Here is a 27450-nt window from a genome sequence, read left to right as displayed (position 1 = left end):
CTCAAGAGACTTACTCAAGATAGCAACAAACCACTAGTGATTCAGGTATACAAGTTACCTGAATTCAATCTGATAAGCATGCTAGCTAATGGTTAGTGCATCGCTTTACAGCACAGCAACCCGGGTTCAATACCTTTCATTGTCTGTACATTCTGCCCCGTGACTACGTGAATTTCCTGCAGGTGCACCACATTCCAAACGCTTACTGGTTAGTAGGTTAGTTGGTCACATGTGTGGGCTTGTTGGTCCGGAAGACCCTGTACCTCTAAATAAAAAAATGAAAATAAAATTTAAAGTAAGTTGTCAACACAACAGGTTTATTATAGAACTTATTATGTAACTTCTGCCTCTCAGGATCTTCTCCATCAACTTATCAACCACTGAAGAAAGATCACTGGTCTATAATTTCCTGGGTTATCTCTACTCCCTTTCTTGAATAAGGGAACAACATCTGCAAGCCTTCAATCCTCTGGAACTTCTCCTGTCTCCAAAGATCATTGCCAGAGGCTCAGCAATCTCTTCCCTCACCTCTCACAGTAGCCTGGGGTATATCTCATCGTCCCGGTGACTTATCCAACTTGATGCTTTCCAAAATCTCCAGCATATCCTCTTCCTTAATGTCTATATGTTCAGGCTTTTCAGTCCACTGTAAGTTATCCCTACAATTGCCAAGGTCGTTTTTCACAGTGAATACTGAAGCAAAATATTCATCATTACCCCCACTATCTCCTCCAGTTTCATACACACTTTTGATTGTCTTATTCTCTCATGTCTTATCCTCTTGGTCTTCACACACTTGTAGAATGCCCTCTCTTGACCCCTTCTGGCTCCTATCTAATTCATGTTCTGTACAAATTCATGAAATAATAGGTGACAAAAATGGTTGTCACACTTCCAGTCCAATGAACCCACACTACTCAATTACACCCATTACACAATTAACCTGCTAAACCGAAACATCTGGAGGAAACCCATGTGGTCACAGGGAAAATGTACGAGTTTCTTATGGACAGTGATAGGAACCGACCCAGGTCTCTGGCATTGTAATAGCATTATGCTAACTGCTGTGCTACCATTCTGCTGGTGATCAGGTGTGTTTCGTCCAGGTGCTCCAGTTTACCCTCATCGTGACTCCCCCCCCCCCCCCCCCCCCACCAAGCCCATCCAACATCCACAACCACCAAGTTCCTTCAGCTTCTTGTTCATTGAAGATTGACTCTATTCCATTACTCACCAGATGCCATGCCCTGGTATACCACTGGGTGTTACAGTTTCTCACAACTGGGGAATGGACTGATCCTACAGTCTGACAGTGAGGTTTCACAATCAGGCCGGACGTTTACGGTCTGACAGTGAGGTTTCACAATCAGGCCGGACGCTTACGGTCTGACAGTGAGGTTTCACAATCAGGCCGGACGTTTACGGTCTGACAGTGAGGTTTCACAATCAGGCCGGACGCTTACGGTCTGACAGTGAGGTTTCACAATCAGGCCGGACGTTTACGGTCTGACAGTGAGGTTTCACAATCAGGCCGGACGTTTACGGTCTGACAGTGAGGTTTCACAATCAGGCCGGACGTTTACGGTCTGACAGTGAGGTTTCACAATCAGGCCGGACGTTTACGGTCTGACAGTGAGATTTCACAATCAGGCCGGACGTTTACGGTCTGACAGTGAGGTTTCACAATAAGGCCGGACGTTTACGGTCTGACAGTGAGGTTTCACAATCAGGCCAGACTTTTACAGTCTGACAGTGAGGTTTTACAATCAGGCCGGACGCTTACGGTCTGACAGTGAGGTTTCACAATCAGGCCGGACGTTTACGGTCTGACAGTGAGGTTTCACAATCAGGCCAGATTTTCCAGTGACTGATGTTTATCTTTACAGTTTCGGAGGTTTAACGACGAGCTTCTTCGGGAGATGGAACAGAATACTAAACTGGACATGGATTATATAACTGTGAGTCAACATTCCTCATTGGTTAGTTTCAAGTTTGGACGGAACAGTGATGCGACTAGTCAAGCTGCTGCCTCACAGCAACAGATGGTTCAGGTTCAAAGCTGATCTCTGATGCTGTCTGTGTGGAATTTGCATGTTTTCCCTGTGATCCTATAGGTTTCTCCTGAGTGCTCTGGTTTCCTCGCACTTTACGAAGGTGTGCCGGTTGGCAGGTTAATTGTTCCTAGTGTGTAGGTGAGTGACAGAGTCTGGGAGGAGTTGGTGGGAATGTGGTGAGGAAGGCAAATGCAGTGTTTGCATTCATTTCGAGAGGACTAGAAAATAAAAGTAAGGCTGTAATGCTGAGACTCTGGTCAGCTAAGACTGAGTGTCATGAGCAGTTTTGGACCTCTTGTCTAAGAAAGGATGTGCTGGCATTGGAGAGGGTCCAGAGGAGGTTCATGAAGAATAAAAGGGTTAACCTATGAGGAGCATTTGAGACTCTGGTCCTGTACTTGCTGGAGTTTAGAAGAATGAGGAGGCATCTCATTGAAAAGCCTAAACAAAGTGGGCATAGAGAGGATGTTTCCTATACTAGGGGAGTCTAGGGTCAGAGGGCACAGCATCAGAATAGAAGGACCTCTGTATTGAACAGAGATAAGGAGGAATTTCTTTAGTTAGAGGGTGGTGAATCTGTGGAATTCATTGCCACAGATGTCTGTGGAGGTCAAGTCATTGAGTATACTTAAAGTGGAGGTGATGGGTTCTGAATTAGAAAGGATGTCAAAGGTTACAGGGAGAAGACAGGCAAATGGGGTTGAGAGGGATAATAAATCAGCCGTGATGTAATGGCAGAGCAGACTCGATGGGCCGAATAGCCTAATTCTGCTCCCATGTCGTATGGAATATGAGTAAAATGTAGGAGGAACTGACATCAAGTCAGGAATGAATGTTGTATCTTTATAAAACTGTTAAGTTTGTAACTGGGGTGGTATATTAATTTCAGGCAGAATGAGGAGGTTTTGGAGAGGGTGCAGAAAAGCTTTACCAGGATTAGAGGGCTATAAGGAGAGGCTGGACATACTAGGGTTGTTTTTTCTAGAGCAGCAGAAGCTGAGGGGAGTCCTGACATAAATCTATAAAATTATGAGAGACATGGGTAGAGTAATAGCTGGTATTTTTTAAAATATCTAATCCTAGAGGACATGCATTTAAATTGATGGGGGAGAGTGTAAAGGAGATGAGTGGGGAAGAATTTTTACACAGAGAGTGATGGGTGACTGGATTGTGCTGCCAGAAGTGGTAGTGCAGGCAGATATTGTAGAGGAATATTAGGGGCTCCTAGATAGGCTCATGAATATGTAGAGAATGGAGGGATATCATCCATTTGCAGGTAGAAAGAATTTGCTTAAACAAACATCATCATAATTAGTTTGGCACAGCACTGTGGGCCAAAGGGACTGTTTCTGTGTTGTATGGTTTCATGTTCTGTATGTATTGAAGCTACAATATAGAGTTATAGAGTACAGCACAGAAACAGGCCCTGTGGCCCATCTAGTCCATGCCAAAACCAGTTAAACTGCCTACTCCCATTGACCTGTACCAGCACCATAGCCGTCCATATCCCTACTATCCATGTACCTATCCAAACTTCTCTTAAATATTGAAATCAAAATTGCACTCACCACTTGTGATGGCAGCCGTGCCGCACTCTCACCACCTTCTTAGTGAAGAAGTTGCCTATTGTGTTCCCCTTAAACTTCTCATCTTTCACCCTTAACCCATGACCTCTGGTTGCATCCCACCCAACCCCAGCGGAAAAAGCCTGAGGTGGCTCAGAGGCAGGAGTGATACCCTAGCCAGTTGTTGAGAGTTAGATATGAAGCCTTTCTGTCCAATGGGCAAAGGGGGGAAAGAAGCAATCAGTGTGAGAAACCTCGGGCTGTGTTGGCAGCTGGCACAATGTTGTCCAACGCAGGACTGATCTGATCCTGGTGAACTTCCACAATCACTGGATCCATACCAGCCATCACTTACATACTCATTCTCCATTAATCCCACGCCTTCTTTAATAGGAGTAGGACCATTGAACATTTTCCATCATTCAATATCATAACTGATTTAGCTGTGGATTCAGCTCCACCTACCTGCTTTTTCCCCATCATTCTAACTCACCTGCTATGGAAAAATCTACCATTCTGTCTTAAATATAGTTAATGATGTAGCCTCTATTGCTTCCCTGGGCAGAGAATTTCACAGATTCACTATTCTCTGGAAAAAGCCATTTCTCCTCATCTCTGTTCTAACAATATACCTCTGAATCTCAAGGCGATGTGCTCTCACTTTCCAGTACTCCATCTACCAGACCCTTGCCTACTTACTCCATTTATTTCTCGCTGTGCACTCTCCTTATCCACTGCAAAATTTGCTTTTCCACTCAATTTTCTTCTTCCTCAGAAAGCTGAAACAGGCCGAACTCCCACAAAAGCTGTTGCTTAACTTCTACAGAAGTACAATTGAAACTATCCTGACCAACAGCACCACATTGTGGTATGCCAGCTGCACAGCTGCTGGGCGACAAGACCTGCATCGTGTGGTGAAGGCGGCCCAGTGAATTGTCAGAATGGAGCTCACAGGACTAGATACCATCTATTCCAGCAGACTCAGGAGGAAAGCAATCAGCATAACTAGAGATACCACACATCCCGGCCACTCCCTGTTTGACCCGCTGTCGTCCAGCAAAAGGTTCAGGACACTAAAAGCTAGAACAAATAGACTGAGGAACAGCTTCTACCCCAGAGCTGTGGCCTCCATCACACCACTCCCACAGAGCAATGACTGAAACTGTGAGCACACACAAGGACTCAAATACTTGCACTAACGGCACTTTGTGCATTACTGTGATATTCTGGTGCTGCTGCAACTTATTTTCTGCTACTTATTTATTTAATACTGCTTTTCTATTACTGTCTTGTTTTTATCTACCATTTTGTTTAATTGCCTGAGAGGAAGCCAAACAGAGTTTCACTGTATCTATGTATAATGACAATAAAGATAATTCATTCATTTATTCATTTAGGGTATTCTCCAAACATACCTATCAGCTCCCCACCTTACTAAAGGCAATTTATTTACAGTGGCCAATTAACCCAGCATCCCTGAACATCTCTGGGATGTGGGAGGAAACCAGAGAATTTGGAGAAGATGTACAGAGAGAATGTACAAACTCCACAGAGACAGTGGCAGAGGTCAGGGTCAATTCCCGGGTCTCTGGCACTGTGACACAGTGACTGTACCAGATATACCTCTGTTACATTGTAAAACACATTCTTGGACCTTGTTATATGGCAAGGTATTGAACACTTTCAGCACACTACAGATCTTATGTATCTATTTTACAGTATCTACTTAAGGAAATAATCTCAAGCCCACAGTATGATAAAAGACCGTAAGAAATAGGAACAGAATTAGGCCATTCAGCCCATTGAGTCTGTTCTGCCATTCCATCATGGCTGATCCTGGATGTCACTGTCACCTGAAGAATCTAGTTTCACATGCAACAGCCACAAATGGATATAGGACATAGGAAACTGAATCAGGAATCTAACCCTTCCCTCTATTTATATAAATATATATATATATTTATATAACCCTCTATTTTTTCATTATCCATATGCCTATCTAAGAGTTTCTTAATTTCCCCAACATATCTGTCTCTATCACCATCCTTGGCAGGGCATTCCATGCACTTTCCACTCTCTATCAAATAAACTTACTTTTGACATCCCCCTACTTTCCTCCAGTCACCTTAAAATTCTGTCCATTATTAGCCATTTCTGCCCTTGGAAAGAGTCTGTGGATATCCACTAAATCTTTGCATCTTATCATCTTGTACACCTCTATCAATTCACCCTTCATCCTCCTTCACTCCAAAGAGAAAAGCTGTAACTCGCTCAACCTATCCTCGTAAGATATGCTCTTTAATACAGGCAGCATCCTGATAAATCTCCTGGGCACGATCTTTAAAGCTTCCACATCCTTCTTATAATGAAGTGACCAAAAATTAACTCAATATTCCAAGTGTGAACTAATCAGGGTTTTAAAGAGTTGCAACATTTGCTCACTGCTCTTGAACTCAATTCCCCAACAAATGAAGGCCAACGCATCATATGTCTTCTTAACCAACCAATTAACTTGCACAGCAACGTTGAGGCATGTGTGGTTCCCTTTCTTTGCAGAAAAGCAAGTACCAGTTTGAAAAGGAACACAGAAGCAGGAGTCAGATGTTAAAAGAAGCGAATACAGACCTGCAGAGGGTTGAGCGGATGAGAAGCCCATACACCAGGGATGTGCAGGTAGGTGCTGGTCCTTACTGGAATATCGGTGGACACAGCTTGAATGGAACAATGCAGAGAGTGATTTTCAATTGGCTTCCAGATTGCCCATTTTGGGGATTGGTAACTGGTTCATTACTGCCCCTTGCACTGAGATACAGTGAAAAACTTTGTTTTGCATGCCATTCAGACAGATCATTTCTTACGTAAGTACATCAAGGTTGTACATCAATAACATAATGCAGAATATAGTGATAATTCTACACACACAAAATGCTGGAGGAACTAAGCATCTATGGAAAAGAGTAAACAGCCAAAACCCTTCATCAAGACTGTCACTGAACAGTCAGGACTGTTGCTACTGCTACAGTAAGAGTGCTGGTATACAAATAAGGTGCAAGGGCCATGGTGAGGTAGATTGAGAGATCAACATATATATATACAGTATATATACTGTATACAGTGTGTGTGTATATATGTGTATATGTGTGTATGTATATATATATATATATGTAATCTCAATAGCTGGTTGGGTCTTTCCCACTCAACATCTCCACAGTTGTATCTCCTGTCAGGGTGTGTGGATTGTGGGATTATTTTGGACATTAAGTTATGAGTTGGTTGGGCTTCAGGTTAATACAGAGGAGCTGTACAGGTCCTCCCCAGGTCAGGATAGACCATAGGACTATAAGTAGGAGCAAAATTAGTCAATTTGGCCCATCAAGTCTGCTCTGTCATTCTATTATGGCTGATTTATTGTTCCCCTCAATCCCATTTTCCTGTCTTTGCTCATAATCTTTGACACCCTTACTAATAAAGAACCTATCAATCTACATTTTAAATATACCCAGTGACATGACCTCTATCAAACATTGTAGATAGATTCCGTTCCTGAGAACTATTTGTAATCTGAACAGTTTGTAAATTGGGAATGAATGACAACAGTAGGTGGGAGAGGAACACAGACACAATAGTTACAGGAGAGTGAGCAGACACAGAAAGAGTAGCCTCCATCTGGCCATACTGACTCAGTGAGGGAGGGAGGGAGTTTCCTCAGTGCTCTCAGACAGGCCTTTGTTTTTGTAGCTCGGGAATGGGGAGAGAGAAGCCACTCAGAAATGCTCCTGCTTTCAACCAACAAAAGATGCCATCAGCCCTGAACACAATGGCAAATCCCCAATGGTCCTGTCACTCTCCTGCAGAGTCTGCTCATGAGTTGGATGTTTGTAACCCAAGAAAGACCTCGATTGAATCTCGGGAAAATCAGACAAATCTGCTGTCCACCATTGCTCCAAATGGGTTAGTGTTAACTCACAGTTTTAGTCACTGTTGTTCATAACTGAACACTTGAAGCTGCTGGGCTTCATTGCTCTTCCAAGAATTTGCAGCTGTTACTGGCTCTCCTAACTTGCTTAGCAAATCAGCGACCAGAGCCTGTTTATTAATTAACTGATTTGAAAAACAACTGGGCCAAGGTCTGCCAGTCAGTTTCTCCATTCTGTGGGTGGGGCCAACAGTTTCTGGCCTGTGCTTCTGAAGATTTTTTGACATGCGTCTTCTCACAGAGGCTGGTGAATCTTTGGAAGCTTCTGTCCTGTTGGGTTCTTGAGGTGTGGTCTCCCACAGATTCAGCACCCTCTGGCTAGAAAAATTCCTCCTCATCTTTGTCTGAAAGTGATATCTGTACACTGAAGTTGCGCCCACTGGTCTTATACTCCTCCAAAATATTTCCACTCCATCCACTTTGTCCAGGATTTTTAATGTTTGATATGTTTCACTCAATCTCATTCTTCTAAACTCCAGTGAGTGTAGGCCCAGTGTAATTAAACACTCCTTTCATTCCCAGTATCATTCTCATGAACCTGCACTGGACACTCCTCAATGCCAGCACATCCTTCCTTGGATAAAATGGTCCAAAACTGCTCACAATATTCCAAGTGTGGTACATGTTCTTAGGTTTTTCTGTGGGGAGAGGGGAGAAGAGAGAATGACTAGGGTAGGAGGGGTCTTTGTCTACATTGTACCACATATGAAACTGAAGACACACATTCAATGTTTCAGGAACAGCTTCTTCCCCCCACCCCACCATCAGATTTCTGAATGGATAATTAACTCATAGACACTACCTCAATGCATAGAACCATTTAACATCTTCTCCCCTAGCCTCTGAAAAAACCTGCTTGCATTCACTCTATCTATACCCATCATAATTTTATATACCTCTATCAAATCTCCCCTCATTCTTCTACACTTCAGGGAATAACATCCTAACCTATTCAACCTTTCTCTGTTACTCAGTTTATCAAGTCCTGGCAACATCCTTGTAAACCTTCTCTGCACTCTTTCAACCTTATTAATATCCTTCCTGTAATTCGGTGACCAAAACTGCACATAATACTCCAAATTCGGCCTCACCAATGTCTTATACAACCTCACCATAACATTCCAACTCTTATACTCAATACTTTGATTTATAAAGACCAATATACCAAAAGCTCTCTTTACTACCCTATCTACTTGTGATGCCACTTTTAGGGAATTTTGTATCTGTATTCCTAGATCCCTCTGTTCTACTGCACTCCTCAGTGCCCTACCATTTACCTTGTATGTTCTACCTTGATTTTTCCTTCCAAAGTGCAAGACCTCACACTTCTCTGTATTAAACTCCATCTGCCATTTTTCAGCCCATTTTTCCAGCTGGTCCAAATCCATCTGCAGGCTTTGAAAACCTTCCTCATTGTCCATTGCACCTCCAATCTTTGTATCATCAGCAAATTTGCTGATCCAATTTACCACATTATCATCCAGATCATTGATATAGATGACAAATAACAATGGACCAGCACCGATCCCTGTGGCACACCACTAGTCACAGGCCTCCACTCAGAGAAGCAATCCTCCACTATCACTCTCTGACTTCTCCCATTGAGCCAATGTCTAATTCAATTTACTACCTCACCATGTATACCTAGCGACTGAATCTTCCTAACTAACCTCCCATGTGGGACCTTGTCAATGGCCTTACTGAAGTCCATGTAGACAACATCCACTGCCTTCCCTTCATCCATTTTCCTGGTAACCTCCTCGAAAAGCTCTAATAGATTTGTTAAACTTGACCTACCACGCACAAAGCTGTGCTGACTCTCCCTAATAAGTCCCTGTCTATCTAAATACTTGTAGATCCTATCTCTTAGTACTCCTTCCAATAATTTACCTACTGCCGACGTCAAACTTACTGGCCTATAATTTCCCGGATTACTTTTGGAGCCTTTTTTAAACAACGGAACAACATGAGCTATCCTCCAATCCTCCGGCACCTCACCCGTGGATACCGACATTTAAAATATATCTGTCAGGGCCCCTGAAATTTCAACACTAGTCTCCTTCAAGGTCTGAGGGAATACCCTGTCAGGTCCTGGGGATTTATCTACTCTGATTTGCCTCAGTTGAAATATCTTTATTGTCATTCCATAGTGCAATTTGTCATGCACCACTACAGCGAAAATGAGTTTGCAACTTGTACTCAATAAAACAACCAATAAAATAAATAAACAATAAATAAAATCAAGTAACCAGCCAGTACAAGCAATGTCCAGCAGTACAAAAGTGTAACTCAGATGCATGACAGCCATAAAACCAGTATTAAAAGTAGCAATATAACAAATTTATGGACGATGCTTGATCGATTGGTTCAGAGCAATTATACCTCTGGGGAGAAAACTATTTTTCAGTCTGGAAGTGCGGACATAGAAAATCTTATAACATCTGCCAGATGGAAGATGTTCAAACAGATGATTGCATGGGTGTGTATTGTCCTTATAGATGCTTGTAGCTTTCTTTAGGCAGCATGAGCTGTAGGTGTCCTCCAGGACTGGGAGCTGTGTCCCAATGATCTTCTGTGCGCTAGGGATGACCCACTGAAGTGCTTTCCTATCAGTTGCTGTACAACTGAGATACCACACAGAGATGCAGTATGAAGATAGCAAGCACCTCCTCCTCTTCAATCTGTATAGGTTGCATGTCCTCACTACCTGTTTGCCTTATTTCCATTGCCTCCATGCCAGTTTCCTTAGTAAATACAGACGCAAAAAACCCATTTAAGATCTCCCCCATTTCTTTTGGTTCCATACATAGCTGACCACTCTGATCTTCAAGAGGACCAATTTTATCCCTTACTATCCTTTTGCTCTTAATATACCTGTAGAAGCTCTTTGTATTATCCTTCACCTTGACTGCCGAAGCTACCTCATGTCTTCTTTTAGCCCTCCCGATTTCTTCCTTAAGTATTTTTTTTGCACTTTTAATACTCCTTAAGCACCTTATTTGCTCCCCGTTTCCTATACATGTCATACATCTCTCTCTTCTTCTTTATCAGAGTTCCAATATCCCTAGAGTACCAAGGTTCCCTATTCTTATTCACTTTGCCTTTAATCCTGACAGGAACATACAAACCGTCTATTCTCAAAATTTTTCCTTTGAAGGCCTCCCACTTACCAATCACATCCTTGCCAGAGAACAACCTGTTCCAATCTACGCTTTTTAGATTCTTCCTCATTTCTTCAAATTTGGCCTTTTTCCAGTTTAGAACCTCAATCCGAGGACCAGATCTATCTTTATTCTTGATCAAGTTGAAACTAATGGTGTTATGATCACTGGAACCAAAGTGTTCCCCTACACACACTTCCGTCTCTTGTCCTAACTCGTTTCCTAATAGGAGATCTAATATTGCATCCTCTCTAGTCGGTACCTCTATATATTGATTCAGAAAACTTTCCTGAACATATTTCACAAACTCTAACCCATCTAGACCTTTAACAGTATGGGAGTCCCAATCAATATGTGGAAAATTAAAATCCCCTACTATCACAACTTTTCATTTCCTGCAGTTGTCTGCTATCTCTCTGCAGATTTGCTCTTCCAATTCTTTCTGACTATTGGGTGGTCTATAATACATTTTTTTCTTTTTTTGGCACTATTTTTGCACTACTTACTTATTAAATATATTAAGTAAGAAATATATTTAAAAAATTAAAGTAAAAATATTTCTTATTACCATTGGGTGCTATTGGTAACGTAGCAGTTTGGGTAACACTATTACAGCATGGGGCACTCCAGAGTTCAGAGCTGAATTCTGTATGTCTTTCCCATAGAATGCATGAGTTTTCTAGTTTCCTCCCATAGTCCAAAGATGTACCAGATAGATTAAATGGTCATTAGAAATTATCCTGTGATTAGGTTAGGGTTAACTGGGGTGATGATTGGTTACTAGGGCAGTGTAGCTTATTAGGCCGGACAGGTCTATCCCACGCTGTATCACTAAGTAAAATAAATAACTGCGGCCACAAAACAACAAGTTTCACAACATATGCCTGTGATATTAAACCTGATTCTGATCTTTCATTTTTTAAGAAGGAGATCTCACAATAAGGCAGTGGAGTGAATACAGAGGAGATTTTCCAGAAGGTTGCTTAGAATGGATTTGTTCAGGTAGGAGGAGAGACCAGAGAGGCTGATTTGTTTTCCTTGGAGTGGTTGTAGGTGAGTGCAGATCTGATAGAGGTGTTCAAAAAGTATGAGCGGCCTAAATAGTGAAAAAGAACTCTTTCGCCATTCAGTGATCTGATTCGGTTTTGCCACTGCCTGTAAGGAGCTTGTATATTCTCCCCCTAACCACATGGGTTTCCTCCGGGTGCTCCAGTCTCAGCCCACATTCCAAAGACGGACAGGTTAGTCGGTTAATTGGTCACGTGGGTGTGGGCTCGTTGGGCTAGAAGGGCCTATTACAGTACTGTATCTCTAAATTAAAATAAAATAAATTATAGAGTAATTTAAAACCAAAGGTCAAAAGATTAAAATGAGGAATAGGAGAAACTGAGAAATTTTGAGGAATTTTTAAAAACTCAGTGAGAGGTTATAATTTAGAATGCCCGAGAAAGAATGGAGGCAAGAACTCTTGTAACATTTAAAAAGTGTGTTAATGAGAAATGGAAATGCCAAAGCATAAAAGACTATAGATCATGCTGATAAATGGGATTATTAGAGATGAAATGATGGTGGGCAGAGACATGATGGGTCAAAGGGTCTGTTTCTGTCTGTATGACTCCAATTTTACACATTACATCCCCTTTTCTCCACCCTTATTCACTCACCTTGTCTGTCTACATTCTCCAGAAGTCACTTCACCTCCTTCTCACAACCCAGACTGCAACCTGGCTAGCGGTGTTCTGCAGACATGGATATATTGCACTCGGGTCAAGGTTATTGAGGATGGTGTATTCCAACTCTGCTTTTTGTCCCTGAACCAATCCTTCCTCCACACCAGTGTATCACTGCAAACTTAATAACCTTGCACAGATTTGACTGACTACATTAATGTATAATAGAAATTATGTTCAGAGACATTTAAAGAAGCAAATAGATGAAAATAATTAAAAATGTAAAATTATATTTAAAAATAAGTTTAATTAAAACTCTGAGCATTCTTTTGCTATCTGCCTTCCCTCCTCTCTCTCCTATATTCTTCACTGTCAACTTTTCTTTTTCAATAAGATTTTTTGTTATATGTCAGTGATTAGAATGATGGAATTGATTGCTTTGTTACAAAGTTTGCAGACAGTATGAAGCTAGGTAGAGGGTCGGGTAGTTTTGAGGAAGCAGAGAGGCTACAAAAGGACTTAGGCAGATTCGGAGAATGGCAAAGAAATGGTAGATGGAATACAGTGTTGAGAAGTGTATGGTCATGCACTTTGGGAGGAGAAATGAAAGGGCTGACAATTTTATAAATGGAGAGAAAATACTGAGGTGTAAAATAACTTGGGAGTCCTTTTTCAGGATACCCTAAAAGTTAATGTAACCCCCTGGGTCGCCTCAGGCTCGCTCAGCTTGTTCTAGTCTAGGGGGAGCAGCCTTCGGCCCCACCAAACTGGGTAATCAGCCGGTGTGGATGCTGTGTGATGTCCCCACCTCGCCCAAAAAACAGACGGTACACCATATGCGATTAAATGAGTACAATTTATAAAGGTTACTATAACTAAGTGATTAATAACGATACATTATATATGAAGGAAAAAAAATAAAGAAAAGGCGCCAAACTTATCAAAGTCCAAACCACTTCATGCACAACCGTTGGAGCTCAATTACTGAAGTCTTCTGGCCACCATTCGATCCCCTCCGAACTCCTCAACTTGCAGCTCAGGACCATCCGAAGTGGTCAACCAAGCACATCTATCTTCGTCTCCTCTCCTCGGGGTACCTCCTGGCCTCGGACCCCCACTTGTGGTCCGTTCCATGCCCAGTTTACAGCATCACGTCCTCTCTCTCTCACCCCCTCGCGCCGATCTGCCCAAAAGCCCGCCAACAATAGCTTACAGACTCAGAAGGAAGAACAACATTAATCCCAATTGGTTTACAAAGGAATACAATTCTCGTTATCAGTAAATTTTAACCCAAACAAGCTTCCAGCACTCTCTCGCAACAAAGAAGCATTCCTACTTTTAACAAACAAAGAAGCCATTTTGATCAACATACGCAGTAACAAAGAAAAAGAAGAAACCCCCTTTACATTAAGTTGCATTTAGCGTCTGTGGTGAGGAAGGCAAATGCAATGTAGTGAGGACTAGAATATAAAAGGAAGGATGTAATGTTGAGATTTTATAAAACACTGGTGAATTGAATTGAATTGACTTTATTTCTTACATCCTTCGCATACATGAGGAGTAAAAATCTTCATGTTATGTCTCCATCTAAATGTGCAATGTGCAATTTGTATTCATTTATAATAATTTATAATAAATAGAACAGTCAATATAATATAGGAAATACACACAAATCAGTGTGAGTTAATCTGTCTGATGGCCTGGTGGAAGAAGCTGTCCTGGAGCCTGTTGGTCCTGGCTTTTATGCCGTGGTACCGTTTCCCAGATGGTAGCAGTTTGTGATTGGGGTGACAATGACCCTTTGTGCCCTTTTTACACACCTGTCTTTGTAAATGTCTTGAATCATGGGAAATTCATAACTACAGATGTGCTGGGCTGCCCACACCACTCTCTGCAGAGTCCAGCAATTAAGGGAGGTACAGTTCCCATATGGCTGGTGGCGTAGTGGCATTAGTGCTGGACTTTGGGGTGAGAGATCCCGAGTTCGAATCCAGCTGGCTCCTGTGCCTGGGTTGGATATATACCTCAAGAATGGTTGAAAAGAGATAAATATTTACTGAATATACTGTTGGTGGCTGGTAAAAAGACTCTTACTAGAAAATGGAAATTCCAAACTTCCTCAACCGTCTGAGGTGAAAGGGGCGCTGTTGTGGTTGTTGGTGATGTGGGTGCCGAGGAACTTAAAGCTATTTACCCTCAAATCTATTGATGTCACATCTCCATTCCTCCTGTAATCCACAACCAGCTCCTTTGTTTTCATGACATTGAGGGAGAGGTTGTTTTCTTGACACCATGAGAGATGACTTCTTCCTTGTAGGCCACCTCATTATTTTTTGAAATGAGGCCAATCAATGTAGTGTTGTCGGCAAATTTAATTAGCAGATTAGAGCTCTGGGTGGTGACACAGTCATGGTTATACAGGGAGTAAAGGAGTGGACTTAGTACACAACCCTGGGGGTGTAACATCACCCACTGAAGCAGAGCATCATCCATCATGTCCCGTAGGTTTGGATCCTGCTGACGTTGGTGGCCTCCAGAGAGATTTCATCACTCTTTTCCTTCTCATCAATAGGTGATGCTGGCTGCACACTCACTCAAGACAGAAGACATAGGAGTAGAATTAGGCTATTCAGCCCATCCATTCTGCTCCACCATTCCATCCTGGCTGATCCTGGAACCACTCAACCCCATACACCTGCCTTCTCACCATATCTGTCGATGCCCTGACAAATCAGGAAACTATTAATTTTCAAGGTCTTGGTCTCCACAGCCAGAGTATTCCACAGATTCATTAATGGCTGGCTAAAAAAATTCCTTCTTACCTGTGTTCTACATTTTGAGACTTGGCCCTCTAGTTCTGGATACCTCCACCATAAGAAACATCCTCTCCACGTCCACCTTTCAATATTCAGTAGGTTTCAATGAGATTCCCCCCACCCCCACCGCATTCTTCTAAATTCCAGTGAGTACAGGGCAAAGGCTGCCAAGTGCTCCTCATATGTTAACCCCTTCATTCCTGGAATCAACTTTGTGAACCTCCTCTGGACACTCTCCAATGACAACACATCCTTCTGAGATAGAATCTTAAGAAAGAAATTAGAAAAGCTAAAAGAAGATATGAGGTTGCTTTGGCAAGTAAGGTGAAAATAAATCCAAAGGGTTTCTACAGTTATATTAATAGCAAAAGGATAGTGAGGGATAAAATTGGTCCCTTAGAGAATTAGAGTGGACAGCTATGTGTGGAGCCGAAAGAGATGGAGGAGATTTTGAACAATTTTTTTTCTTCGGTATTCACTAAGGAGAAGGATATTGAATTGTGTAAGGTAAGGGAAACAAGTAGGGAAGTTATGGAAACTATGACAATTAAAGAGGAGATTAAAGTACTGGTGCTTTTTTTTGTAAGTTTTTTTTATTGAAGTTCATCATCAAACAAACATTTCCATAAGATGTATTTCAGACGTTGTACATATATATCATATAATCATATATATCACAAATCTCCGCAAAGTATTTATCTGAGGTATCCACTTATAGAAAAGAGTGGAAAGAGAAAACAAACAAAAGGAAAGAACTATGTACAAGTAGGGAGTGATTTTTTTTACAACATATTCATTGATTTGTGAGAATAAAATCAGGCCTATGAGGCATTATGTAGTTAAACCATTTTTCCCAGTATGAATCAAATTGTTCCAGCTTAAGATTAACAGATGCTGTTATCTTCTCCATTTTGTAAATGTCCATTGTAATTTCCATCCATGTATTTAAAGTTGGGCTCTCCTGTGATAACCATTTCCTAGTAAGAGTCTTTTTACCGGCCACCAACAGTATATTCAGTAAATATACTCTTTTCAACCATTCTTGAGGTATATATCCAAAATATATTGTCTTATTTTCTAAGGGTATTTCACATTTAAAGATGTCTCATAGGGCATTGTGTATCCCCCTCCAATTGTTCTTAATAACAGGGCAATCCCAAAAAATATGATAATGATTTGCATTTTGATTTCCACAATTTCTCCAGCAAACAGGGAGGTTACTATCATAGTGGGATTTCTGAGAGGGTGTAATAAAATACCTTATCAAGTTTTTCCATCCAAACTCCCTCCATTTCTGTGAACTGGTACACTTCCATTGATACCTCCATATTGTTGTCCATTCTTCCTCAGATATAATTATCTCTCCTTCCTTCTCCCATTTTGTTTTAATGTATGAAGTCGAATGTGTTTTAAGATTTGACAACCCCTTATACATGCTTGAAATGTTTCTACTATCGTTATCTGAATTATATGCTTTTCTAAATAGCTCTATCAAGCATGTAATGTACTTGTCTTGGTTACATTTTTAAGCATCTTATTAACATATTGTCGCATCTGTAAATACCGATAAAAATCTTATTTTTCTAATGTGTTTCTCTTTAAGCATTTCAAAACTGAACAGTGTTCCTTCTTTCATTATATTGCAAAGAACTGTTATTCCTTTAGCTGTCCAGTCCTTAAATCTAGCATCCAATTTATTTGGTGTAAAATCCGAGTCATATGCACACCATTTAAGAATTGCAATATCTCCCTCTAGATTATATTCTTTTATAGTAGTTTTCCATATTTTAAGAGTCAATTTCGCCCATGGGTTATCAATAGTATTTATGTATCTTTGCAGGTTGTTATCAGCCAAAATTGTTTGTACGGGGATGGGAAGTACCTGCTCCTCAATGTTTTTCCATTGTTTTTCAAGGAGGTTACTGGGAAACTTAATGAAGGCAAGGCAGTGGATGTTGTTTACCTGGACTTTAACAAGGTGTTTGACAAGCTCAGGAAGGTTTAGTCAGCTGGCATTCAAGATGAGATAGTACATTCGATTAGACACTGGCTTTGTGAGGGAAGCCAGAGAGTGACAGTAGACGGTTGCCCCTCTGACTGGAGGCCTGTGACTAACAGCGTGCCGCAAGGATCGGTGCTGGGTCTGTTGTTTGTCATCTATATCAATGATCTGGACAATAATATGGTTAACTGGATCAGCAAATTTGTGGATGACACCAAGATTGGGGTTGTAGTGGACAGTGAGAAAGACTATCAACTTGCAGTGGGATATGGACCAGCTGGAAAAATGGGCTGAAAAATGGCAGATGGAATTTAATGCAGACATGTGTGAGGCATATGAGGATAAATCATGGTAGGTGTTACACGTTGAGCAGGAGGGTGATAAGTTTTGTAACTCCAAAACATAAAACTAATTGAAAGCAAATCACGGAGCCAAGATAACTTATGTACATTCTTAGAGTTACTTTTAGTGATACATGCACATATGACGTAGCGGCGTAATGACATATACCATTTACTTACTTTTTCATATAATCTGTAATGAACTTTGTAAACAGCAAAGAATGTGTAATCAAACAACATATTTACAATATTACTCAAATATTACTGAAATATTTAATACACAACATAAGGCACTGAGGAGTGCAGAAGGACTAAGAGATCTGGGCGTATAGGTCCATAATTTATTAAAAGCGGCAACACAGGTAGATAGGGTGGTAAAGAAAATTTTTAGCACATTGACCTTCATAAATCAAAGCCCTGAGTACAGAAGTTGGAATGTTATGTTGAATTTGTATAAGACATTGGTGAGGCCTAATTTGGAATATTGTGTGCAGTTTCAGTTGTCTACCTACACGAAAGGTATTAATAAGATCAAAAGAGTACAGAGAAAATTTACAAGGATGTTGCCAGGACCTCAGAATGTGAGTTATAGGGCAAGTTTGATTAGGTTAGAACTTCATTCCCTGGAGCGTAGAAGAATGTGGGAAGATTTGATAGAGGTATACAAAATTATATATCAGGTAAATGCAAGCTGGCTTTTTCACTGAGGTTGGGAGAGACGAGAACTCGAGATCATAGGTTAAGGGTGAAAGGTGAAATGTTTAAGGGGGACACGAAGGGAAACATCTTCACTCAGCAGGTGGTGAGAGTGTGGACGAGCTGCCAGTGGAAGTGGTGGATGTGGGATCGATTTCAACATTTAAGAGAAATTTGGACAGGTACATGGATGGGAGGTGCAGGTCAATGTGACTATGCAGTTTACTGGTTTGGCATGAACTAGGTGGGCTGAAGGAATTGTTTCTGTGTGGTACTTCTCTACGACTGATAAAATACTATATACAAATGGGTAGAAACTCCTTTAATCGTTTGGCCACGATGGAGGTAAATAATCTATAATCTACATTAAGAACAGATATTGGTCTAAATGACCTGCATTCCATTTTATCCTTGCCTTCTTTTGGTATAGCTGAGATTATCGCTTCCTTTCAACTGGGTGGCATTTGTGCCTTTTTTAGAGCCCAGTTCAGTGTGGGGAGTAAAACAGGAATTAACTCATTTTTAATTTCTTTGTACCACTCTGCCGTATACCCATCTGATCCTGGTGACTTGCTTAATTTAAGCCTACTAATTGCAGCTTTTAATTCAACTTCAGTTATGTCAGCAGTCATTGTTCTATTTTGTTTTTCGCTTAAAGTGGGTAACTCTAGAGAATTCAAGAAGGTGTCAATTTGGGTTATGCTTCCCCCTGGAACTTGGGAATGTAGAGTTTTGTAAAACACTTCAGAAGCATCTTGAATTTCACTTAGCTTATTTTTTATCATTTTCTTTATTGGGTCCCTAATTCTATGAATTGTATTTTCTGCTATCTTTTTTTTCAGTTTTCACGCCAGTATTTTCATAGATTTCGATCCACTTTCATAATGTCTCTGTTTCAGAAACATTAAATTTTTCCTGATTTCTTGCATAGCCAAACTATTAATTTCATTCCTAATTCTTTTAATTTCCCCTAATGTATCCTGTGCCAAATTCAATTTGTATTTTTTCTCTAGTTTCTTCAGCCTATTTTGTAATTCCTCTAATGTTTTATTCCTTATTTTTTTCTTATATGAAGATATCGCTATAATTTTCCCTCTTAAGACCGCCTTCAGAGTATCCCAAAAAATGGGAGGTGAAACCTCTCCATTATCATTAAATTCTAAGTAGAGACCAATTTCTTTTTTAATTTGTTCCTTAAAGTACGGATCATTGAGTAGACTTGAATTTAGTTTCCAAATAGTATTCTTTGGTTGTAGGTCAAAATCAACAGATAAATATATAGGTGCATGGTCACTTACATCTATTGCCCCAATTCCACAGGTGTTTATTTTGTCTTTGTCTTTTCCAAATGTTATAAAATAGTCTATTCTTGTATATACAGAATGGGGAGCAGAATAATGAGTGTAATCCCTTCTGTCGGGGAAAAGGTCCCTCCATATATCAATTAAACCAACATCCTCAAAAAGCGTATTAACTTTCTTATGTAAAGATTTTGTTTCATAGGTTTTTCTATTGGAAGAGTCTAAGTTTGGTTGTAATTGTAAATTTAAGTCTCCCCCACATATCAGGAGACCTTCTGTTTCCGTTACCACAATATCAGTAATTTTCTGAAAGAAACCAATATCACTTCCCAGGGGTGTGTATATATTCAATAGAATAACTGAAATTCTGTCTATAGTCCCCCTTACCAGAATATATCTGCCCTCTTTATCTCCCATTTTGAATACTTTTTCAAAATTTAGCTTACTTGAGATAAGAATAGCAACTCCTCTCCTATGTCCTGATTTATATGAGGAGAAAAACAGATTAGTGAAGCCCATTCTCTTTAGTTTTTTATGCTCATTATCACTTAAATGAGTTTCCTGTAAATATACTACATGGGCTTGTTCTTTTCTCATTTTGGATAAAATTCTATTACGTTTGACTGGGTTTAATAGCCCATTGACATTAAAAGAAATGAATTTCCCCTTGTCCTTAGCCATCTGTATTTATCAGTCAATGTATCATTGAAATTAGAATAAAGCTTAATCGATCTACTCCCTGAACAAATAAGAGCCAAGAAATGCAAATAATAACACAAATGGCAACGAACGTGTGATTCCAAGGCTGAGGTCTCTAGTAAATGACCTTGCATTGAGCTAGAGGAAATGTCTAAATGTGGGGGATAACCCCTCCTACTTGTGAGTTGAGGGCCCCCATTGCAGTATTCATAAAAGTCAGTGAACAAATCCATTACACAGAAAAGATTTCCCTGTGTACTCCTCATATATATACACGTGTGCGGCACACACACACACACACACACACACACACATATATATATATATCCATACATATACATATATATTACATACATACACATATATGCACACATATATATATTCTCATTTTGGTGGGGAAAAAGGGGTAAGTGAGCGAATAAAGAATAACAACTAAGTAATATAAAATCCACATTATAATAAGTATTTCTCGAGATAGGTATATCACCATGTACTTTTGCTTCCGTTTAGCTTCTCAACATTTTTAAAGTTAGCCAAACCTTATGGCTCTTCCCGAAGGGGGTGAGGACTGTCTTTGAAAAACTCCAGGTCTCTTCCTGATATACTTCTCCTGTCTCCTGCCTTCTCGATTCTCACACTATTTCCCAAGTGGAGCGGGATAATTCCTCTGCCAGGATTTCCCTCGGTTTGGTCACGCTGACAGGCAACCCTCTGGCCTTCATGTCTGTAGTTGCCTCTTCCACTCTCTGGTACAACCGCGTCCCGTCGTCATAAAACACTCGAAGTTTAGCACGGTGCGGAGTTTGAAATCTAATCTTTTTTTGCTTTAGTACTCGCTTTACTTCAGAGTATTCTTTACGTTTCTGCAGGACCGCAGTGGAGGGGGGGTAATCTTGGTTGAAATATATTACTTTATCATCTAAAAATGCTGTCTTCTTACCCCAGTCCCTTAGTAGAATCTCCACCTTGGTGTTGTACCAAAGTAATTTAACTATTATTGAGCGTGGCTTATCTTGGGTAGACTTTGAGACTAACGTGCAATGCGTTCTCTCGATTTCCAGCTCCATAGTTGAGGGAAGCTCTAGCACGTCCCATAGCAACTTTCCGACAAACTCTGTCATAGATGAGACCTCCGCTCCTTTGGGAACGTTGTAGATTTTAATATTTTTCTGCCGCGATCTTCCCTCCAGGTCAAGCAGTTTACCTTCTTGGTGATTTAATATTTTTATCGTCTTACTCAGTATTCGTTCAACGTTTTGAACGCGATCTTCCACCTTCTCAATTCGAGTCTCTGCCACTGCTATTTTTTGATTGACGTTGGCGAGCTCTGACTTAATATCATGTAGCTGCTGCTTTATTTCTTTCTGGAACTCCCTTATCTTTTTCAGAATTTCGATCATATTCGCTGCTTCGCCTGAACGAGGCCCCGCATCCGCCTCGCTAGCACGTGGTCGGGTAGGAGAGCCGCTCACTGCACTCCTCTCGGCCGCAGGCTCCGCATGTCGCTTTTTAAATTTCCATTCTTTTTCCCCATTTTTGCCCCTCTTTTCAGTTCAAATATTTTTTGAAAAATACTATATTTGATGTGTTAACGGGGCTTAATACGCGTTTTTCCAGAGGAGCTAGTGACTTAAGCTGCCATTCTCAACGATGACGTCACCGGAAACCAGTACTGGCGCTTTTAAGGAATATAAAAGTGGATAAATCTCCAGGTCCTGACAGGATATTCCCTGGGACCTTGAGGGAAGTTAGTGTAGAAATAGCAGGGGCTCTGACAGAAATATTTCAAATGTCATTAGAAACGGGGATGGTGCTGGAGGATTGGCGTATTGCTCATGTGGTTCCATTGTTTAAAAAGGGTTCTAAGAGTAAACCGAGCAATTATAGGCCTGTCAGTTTGACGTCAGTGGTGGGTAAATTAATGGAAAGTATTCTTAGAGATGGTATATATAATTATCTGGATAGACAGGGTCTGATTAGGAACAGTCAACATGGATTTGTGCGTGGAAGGTCATGTTTGACAAATCTTATTGAAGTTTTTGAAGAGGTTACGAGGAAAGTTGTCGAGAGTAAAGCAGTGGATGTTGTCTATATGGACTTCAGTAAGGCCTTTGACAAGGTTCTGCACAGAAGGTTAGGAAGGTTCAGTCGTTAGGTATTAATATTGAAGTAGTAAAATGGATTCAACAGTGGCTGGATGGGAGAGGCCAGAGAGTAGTGGTGGATAACTGTTTGTCAGGTTAGAGGCCGGTGACTAGTGGTGTGCCTTAGGGATCTGTACTGGGTCCAATGTTGTTTGTCATATACATTAATGATCTAGATGATGGGGTGGTAAATTAGATTAGTAAGTATGCAGATGATACTAAGGTAGGTGGCGTTGTGGATAATGACGTAGGTTTTCAAAGTTTGCAGAGAGATTTAGGCCAGTTAGAAGAGTGGGCTGAAAGATGGCAGATGGAGCTTAATGCTGATAAATGTGAGGTGCTACATTTTAGTCGGAATAATCCAAATAGGACATACATGGTAAATGGTAGGGCTTTGAAGAATGCAGTAGAACAGAGTGATCTAGGAATAATGGTGCATAGTTCCCTGAAGGTGGAATCTCATGTGGATAGGGTGGTGAAGAAAGCTTTTGGTATGCTGGCCTTTATAAATCAGAGCATTCAGTATAGGAGTTGGGATGTAATGTTAAAATTGTACAAGGCATTGGTAAGGCCGAATTTAGAGTATCGTGTACAGTTCTGGTCATCGAATTATAGGAAAGATGGCAACAAAATAGAGAGAGTACAGAGAAGATTTACTAGAATGTTACCTGGGTTTCAGCACCTAAGTTACAGGGAGGGATTGAACAAGTTAGGTCTTTATTCTTTGGAGCATAGAAGGTGGAGGGGAACTTGATAGAGGTATTTAAAATAATGAGGGGGATAGATAAAGTTGACGTGGATAGGCTTTTTCCATTGAGAGTAGGGGAGTTTCAAAAAAGAGGACATGAGTTGAGAGTTAGGGGGCAAAAGTTTAAGGGTAACACGAGGAATTTCTATACTCAGAGAGTGGTAGCTGTGTGGAACGAGCTTCCAGTAGAAGTGGTAGAGGCAGGTTTGGTATTGTCATTTAAAGTAAAATTGGATAGGTATATGGACAGGAAAGGAATGGAGGGTTATGGGCTGAGTGCGGGTCAGTGGGACTAGGTGAGAGTAAGTGTTTGGCATGGACTAGAAGGGCCGAGATGGCCTGTTTCCGTGCTGTAATTGTTATATGGTTATATATGAGATATGGGGCACAAAACTGTTGACAATGCTCAAAATGTGGCCTGATTAGTGTCTTATAAAGCCTCAGCATTACCTCCTTGCTTTTATATTCTATTCCCCTTGAAATAAATGCCAACATTACATTTGTCTTCTTTACCACCAACTCAACCTGTAAATTAACCTTCTGAAAGTCTTGCATGAGGTTTCCTGAGTCCCTCTGTACCTGTGATGTTTGAATTTTCTCCCCATTTAGATAATAGCCTGCAGTTTTGTACCTTTTACCAAAATGCATTACCATACATTTCCCAACACTTGTTAAGCAGCCTCATGTGTGGCACCTCATCAAATACCATCTGAAAATTCAAGTAAATGACATTCTCTGTCTCTCCTTTGTGAAACCTGCTTGTTACTTCCTCGAAGTGCTCTAACAGATTTATCAGGCAAGATTTCCATTCACAGAAACCATGCTGACTTTGACTTATTTTATCATAGGTCTCCAGGTACCTTGAAACCTCATCCTTAATAGTAGACTCCAACACATTCCTAACCATTGAGATCTGGCTATCTGGCCTATAATTTCCTTTCTTTTTCCCTCCTCCCTTCTTAAAGAGTGGAGTGATATTTGCAATCTTCCAGTCCTCCGGGACCATGCCAGAATCAAGTGATTCTTTAAAGATTATGACCAATGCACCCATTATCTCTCTAGCAACCTCTCTCAGGAGTCCAATATCAACTCTCACCTCCCTTTTACTCTTTACATAACTGAAAAACCTTTTAGTATCCTGCTTTATATTATTGGCAAGTTTAGACCATGAGGCAGAATTAGGCCATTTGACCCATTGAGTCTGCTCCGCCATTCAACCGTGGATGATACTTTTTTCTCCTTTTCTCAGCTCCACTCCCTGTAACCTCTGATGCCATGTCCAATCCAGAACTTATCAAGCTCTGCCTTAAATACACCCAGTAACCTGGCCTCCACAGCTGCCTGTAGGAAATAAATTCCACAAATTTCACCACCCTCTGGATAAAGAAATTTCTCCACATCCCTTTTTAAAATGGATGGCCCTTTATCCTGAGGCTGTGCCCTCTTGCCCTAGACTCCCCCACCAATGTGAAACGTCCTTTCCATGTCTACCATGTCTGGGCCTTTCAACATTCAAAAGGTTTCAATGATGTCCTCCCTCATCCTTCTAAATTCCAGCGAGTACAGACCCAAAGTTATCAAATGTTCATCATATGATAAGCCTTTTATTCCCAGAATCATCTTTGTGAACCTCCTCTGAACCCTCTCCAATGCCAGCACATTTTTCTTAGATGAGGAGCCAAAAACTATTCACAATATTCAAGGTGAGGCCTCACCTGTGCCCTATAAAGCCTGAGCATCACATCCCTGCTCTTGTATTCTAAACCTCTTGAAATAAATGCTAACATTGCATTTGCCTTTCTCATCACTTACTGAGTCTACCTGCAAGTTATCCTTTAGATCGTTTTGCATAAGGTCTCTTAGATTTTTGGATTTTCTCTCCATTTAGAAAATATTCTGCATATTTATTTCTTCTACCAAAGTGCATGACCATGCATTTTCCAGCATTGCATTTCATTTGCCACTATCTTGCCCATTCTCCTAATCTGTCTAAGTCCCTCCACAGCTTACCTGGTTCCTCAATGCTACCTGCCTCTCCACCAATCTTTGTATCATTTGCAAACTTGGCTACAAGCCCATCTATTCCATCAACTAAATCATTGATATACATCATAAAAAGAAGTGGTCCCAACATCGACCCCTGCAGAACACCACTAGTTACTGGCAGCCAACCAGAAAAAGATCCTTTTATTCCCACTCACTACCTCCTACTAATTTCCTTTCTGCTGCCTTCCTGCTTGTCCGAAAGAGTGGAGTGACATTTGCAATTTTCCAGTCCTCTGGTACTATGCCAGAGTCCAATGATTTACCCTCATATTTAATCTTTTCCCTTCTAATGGCTTTTTAGTTACCTTTTGCTGGATTTTAAAAACATCAAGCATCCAGCTTTTCACTCACTTTTGCTACATTATATGCCCTTCCCTTGGCTTTTATGTAGTCCTTAACTTCCCTTGTCAGCCATGGTAGCCTACTCCTGCTATTTGAGAACTACTTCTGTGAGACATGTCTATCTTGTGCCTTGTGAACTATTCCCTGAAAGTTCAGCCATCTCTGCTCTGCCATCATCCCACCAGTATCCTCTTCCAATCCACCTGGGCAAGCTCCTCTCTCATGCCTCTGTAATTCTGTTTATTTAATTGTGATACTGATACATCTGACTTGTGCTTCTCCCTCTCAAATTGCAGTCTGAATTTAATAATACTATGAATACTGACTCCTTAGGGTTCCTACCTTAAGCTCTCCAATAAAATCTGGATTATTACAAAACACCCAATCTAAGATAGCCTTTCCCCAAGTAGGCTCAAGCACAAACTGCTCTAAAAGCCATCTCATAGGCATTCCACAAATTCTCTGTCCTGCAAACCAACACCAACCGGATTTTCTCAATCCCCTTGCATATTGATATCTCCCATTACAATTGAGCAACTGTGTTATACAGGAAGTGTTGCCCTTGAAGGGTATTTGTAGTGAACAGTTGATGAACCTAGCAGGTGGAACCTGTGGTGTTCATAGACCTCTGATGCGCTGGCACTGTCAAAACTGCAAGGTGGTCGGCACTTCCTAGCATTCGTACCAAAGCAAGTGTGGTGAAAACACAGACCCGGTGTTGTCGGTTTCGCAGTTGCGGGCATCCTTTGTTGGGTGCCTTGTTGACTGGGCTTAGTGAGATAGAGAAAGGAGGAGGAATGATGCATCACTGCCTGGGTGAGTGTAGACTGTCAGCCATTTTAGTCTTTTACAGGTGCATTAGTGAGGGTATGTGAACTGGATCAGGCAGCTGCTGCACGAAGACTTTTTAAAGTATGAAATGAGGGACAGGAGAGACAGCATATTAGCTGTCTCTATTAGCTCTGACTGTTTAGCATCGCTGAAGCTGGGCAAGGAGAAAAACTGTGTGATGCACTCAGACTCTGTTTGTCCAGAAGTCTATAAAAGGTGAGTTTTCAGCAGTAAGTATTTATCGTGTACAGGCAGTTGTTGTAGTAGACTCATCACACTCATTACTGTGGAGTTACTGAATGACACTACCATATAGAAATATTTGGTGGTGGTGGGGATTTCTCACAGCACCAATTAGGCCTCGGCTTGTACAAACCAAGCAGCGGCATTTTGCTTCCAAAACTCCAGCAGTTTCAAAGTTGGCTGACATGTTCAATAACTCTGGAATCGTTCTAGAACATCAGGGTCGCCAATGTAGGTCTTCATAAATAAACTGGCAGAGGCATTTTGTGTTGCAACTTATTTATTGTAATCCAAACATTGAACACAAAGCACTTTACATAATTATGTCATCGCACTACAACAGCTTCTTAAAGTGAACCCCAACTCAATGTTGGTGGCTGTAAATTATGTATTTTTCTAACAATTGCATTACCCTCCAATAACACTCTTAACTTCTCAGACTTCTGGTATGGCTACAATCAACAACTGGATGAGCAATAATTTCCTGAAACTAAATGAAGATAAAACTGAGATACTTCTGGTTGGTCCCAAAGCCAAAAGAGATAAAACTTATTGATAAACTTGGAAAGTTGCAAAATCAGAAATAATAAGCCTGGGTGTTATCCTTGATTCAGATTTGAATTTTAAATCCCACATTAAAAAAAAGCGAGCGGAGGAGCATTTTTACATTTTAAAAATATTGCAAAAGTATGTTCATTTCAGTCACATACTGATGCTGTAAAACTAATTCTCACCTTTATATTGAATAGACTAGATTACTGCAATGCACTTTTCATTGGCCTTCCAAAGCAATCTATTGATAAACTTCAACTCAT

The 27450-nt window shown here is 40.8% G+C and overlaps 1 protein-coding gene across 7 annotated transcripts in view; it reads left to right on the top strand.

Moving 5' to 3' along the window:
* LOC140719268 (BAR/IMD domain-containing adapter protein 2-like 2) overlaps positions 1-27450 on the top strand; it is a 161062-nt gene that overhangs the window by 62682 nt on the left and 70930 nt on the right. For all 7 annotated transcript variants that reach the window (XR_012096878.1, XR_012096879.1, XM_073033773.1 and 4 more), the window contains 2 exons: positions 1887-1958; positions 6176-6292. Coding sequence is in view for 5 of the 7 variants with exons in the window: in XM_073033773.1 (XP_072889874.1) it covers positions 1887-1958; positions 6176-6292 (189 nt within the window). In the remaining 2 variants the exon portion in view is untranslated. The remainder of the gene's footprint in view (positions 1-1886; positions 1959-6175; positions 6293-27450) is intronic.

This window comes from Hemitrygon akajei, chromosome 31 (genome assembly GCF_048418815.1).
Source record: "Hemitrygon akajei chromosome 31, sHemAka1.3, whole genome shotgun sequence".
In the NCBI taxonomy this organism is placed as follows: Eukaryota; Metazoa; Chordata; class Chondrichthyes; order Myliobatiformes; family Dasyatidae; genus Hemitrygon; species Hemitrygon akajei.
Note: the sequence above shows the minus strand (reverse complement) of the source record. Positions and strands in the feature narration are given on the sequence as shown.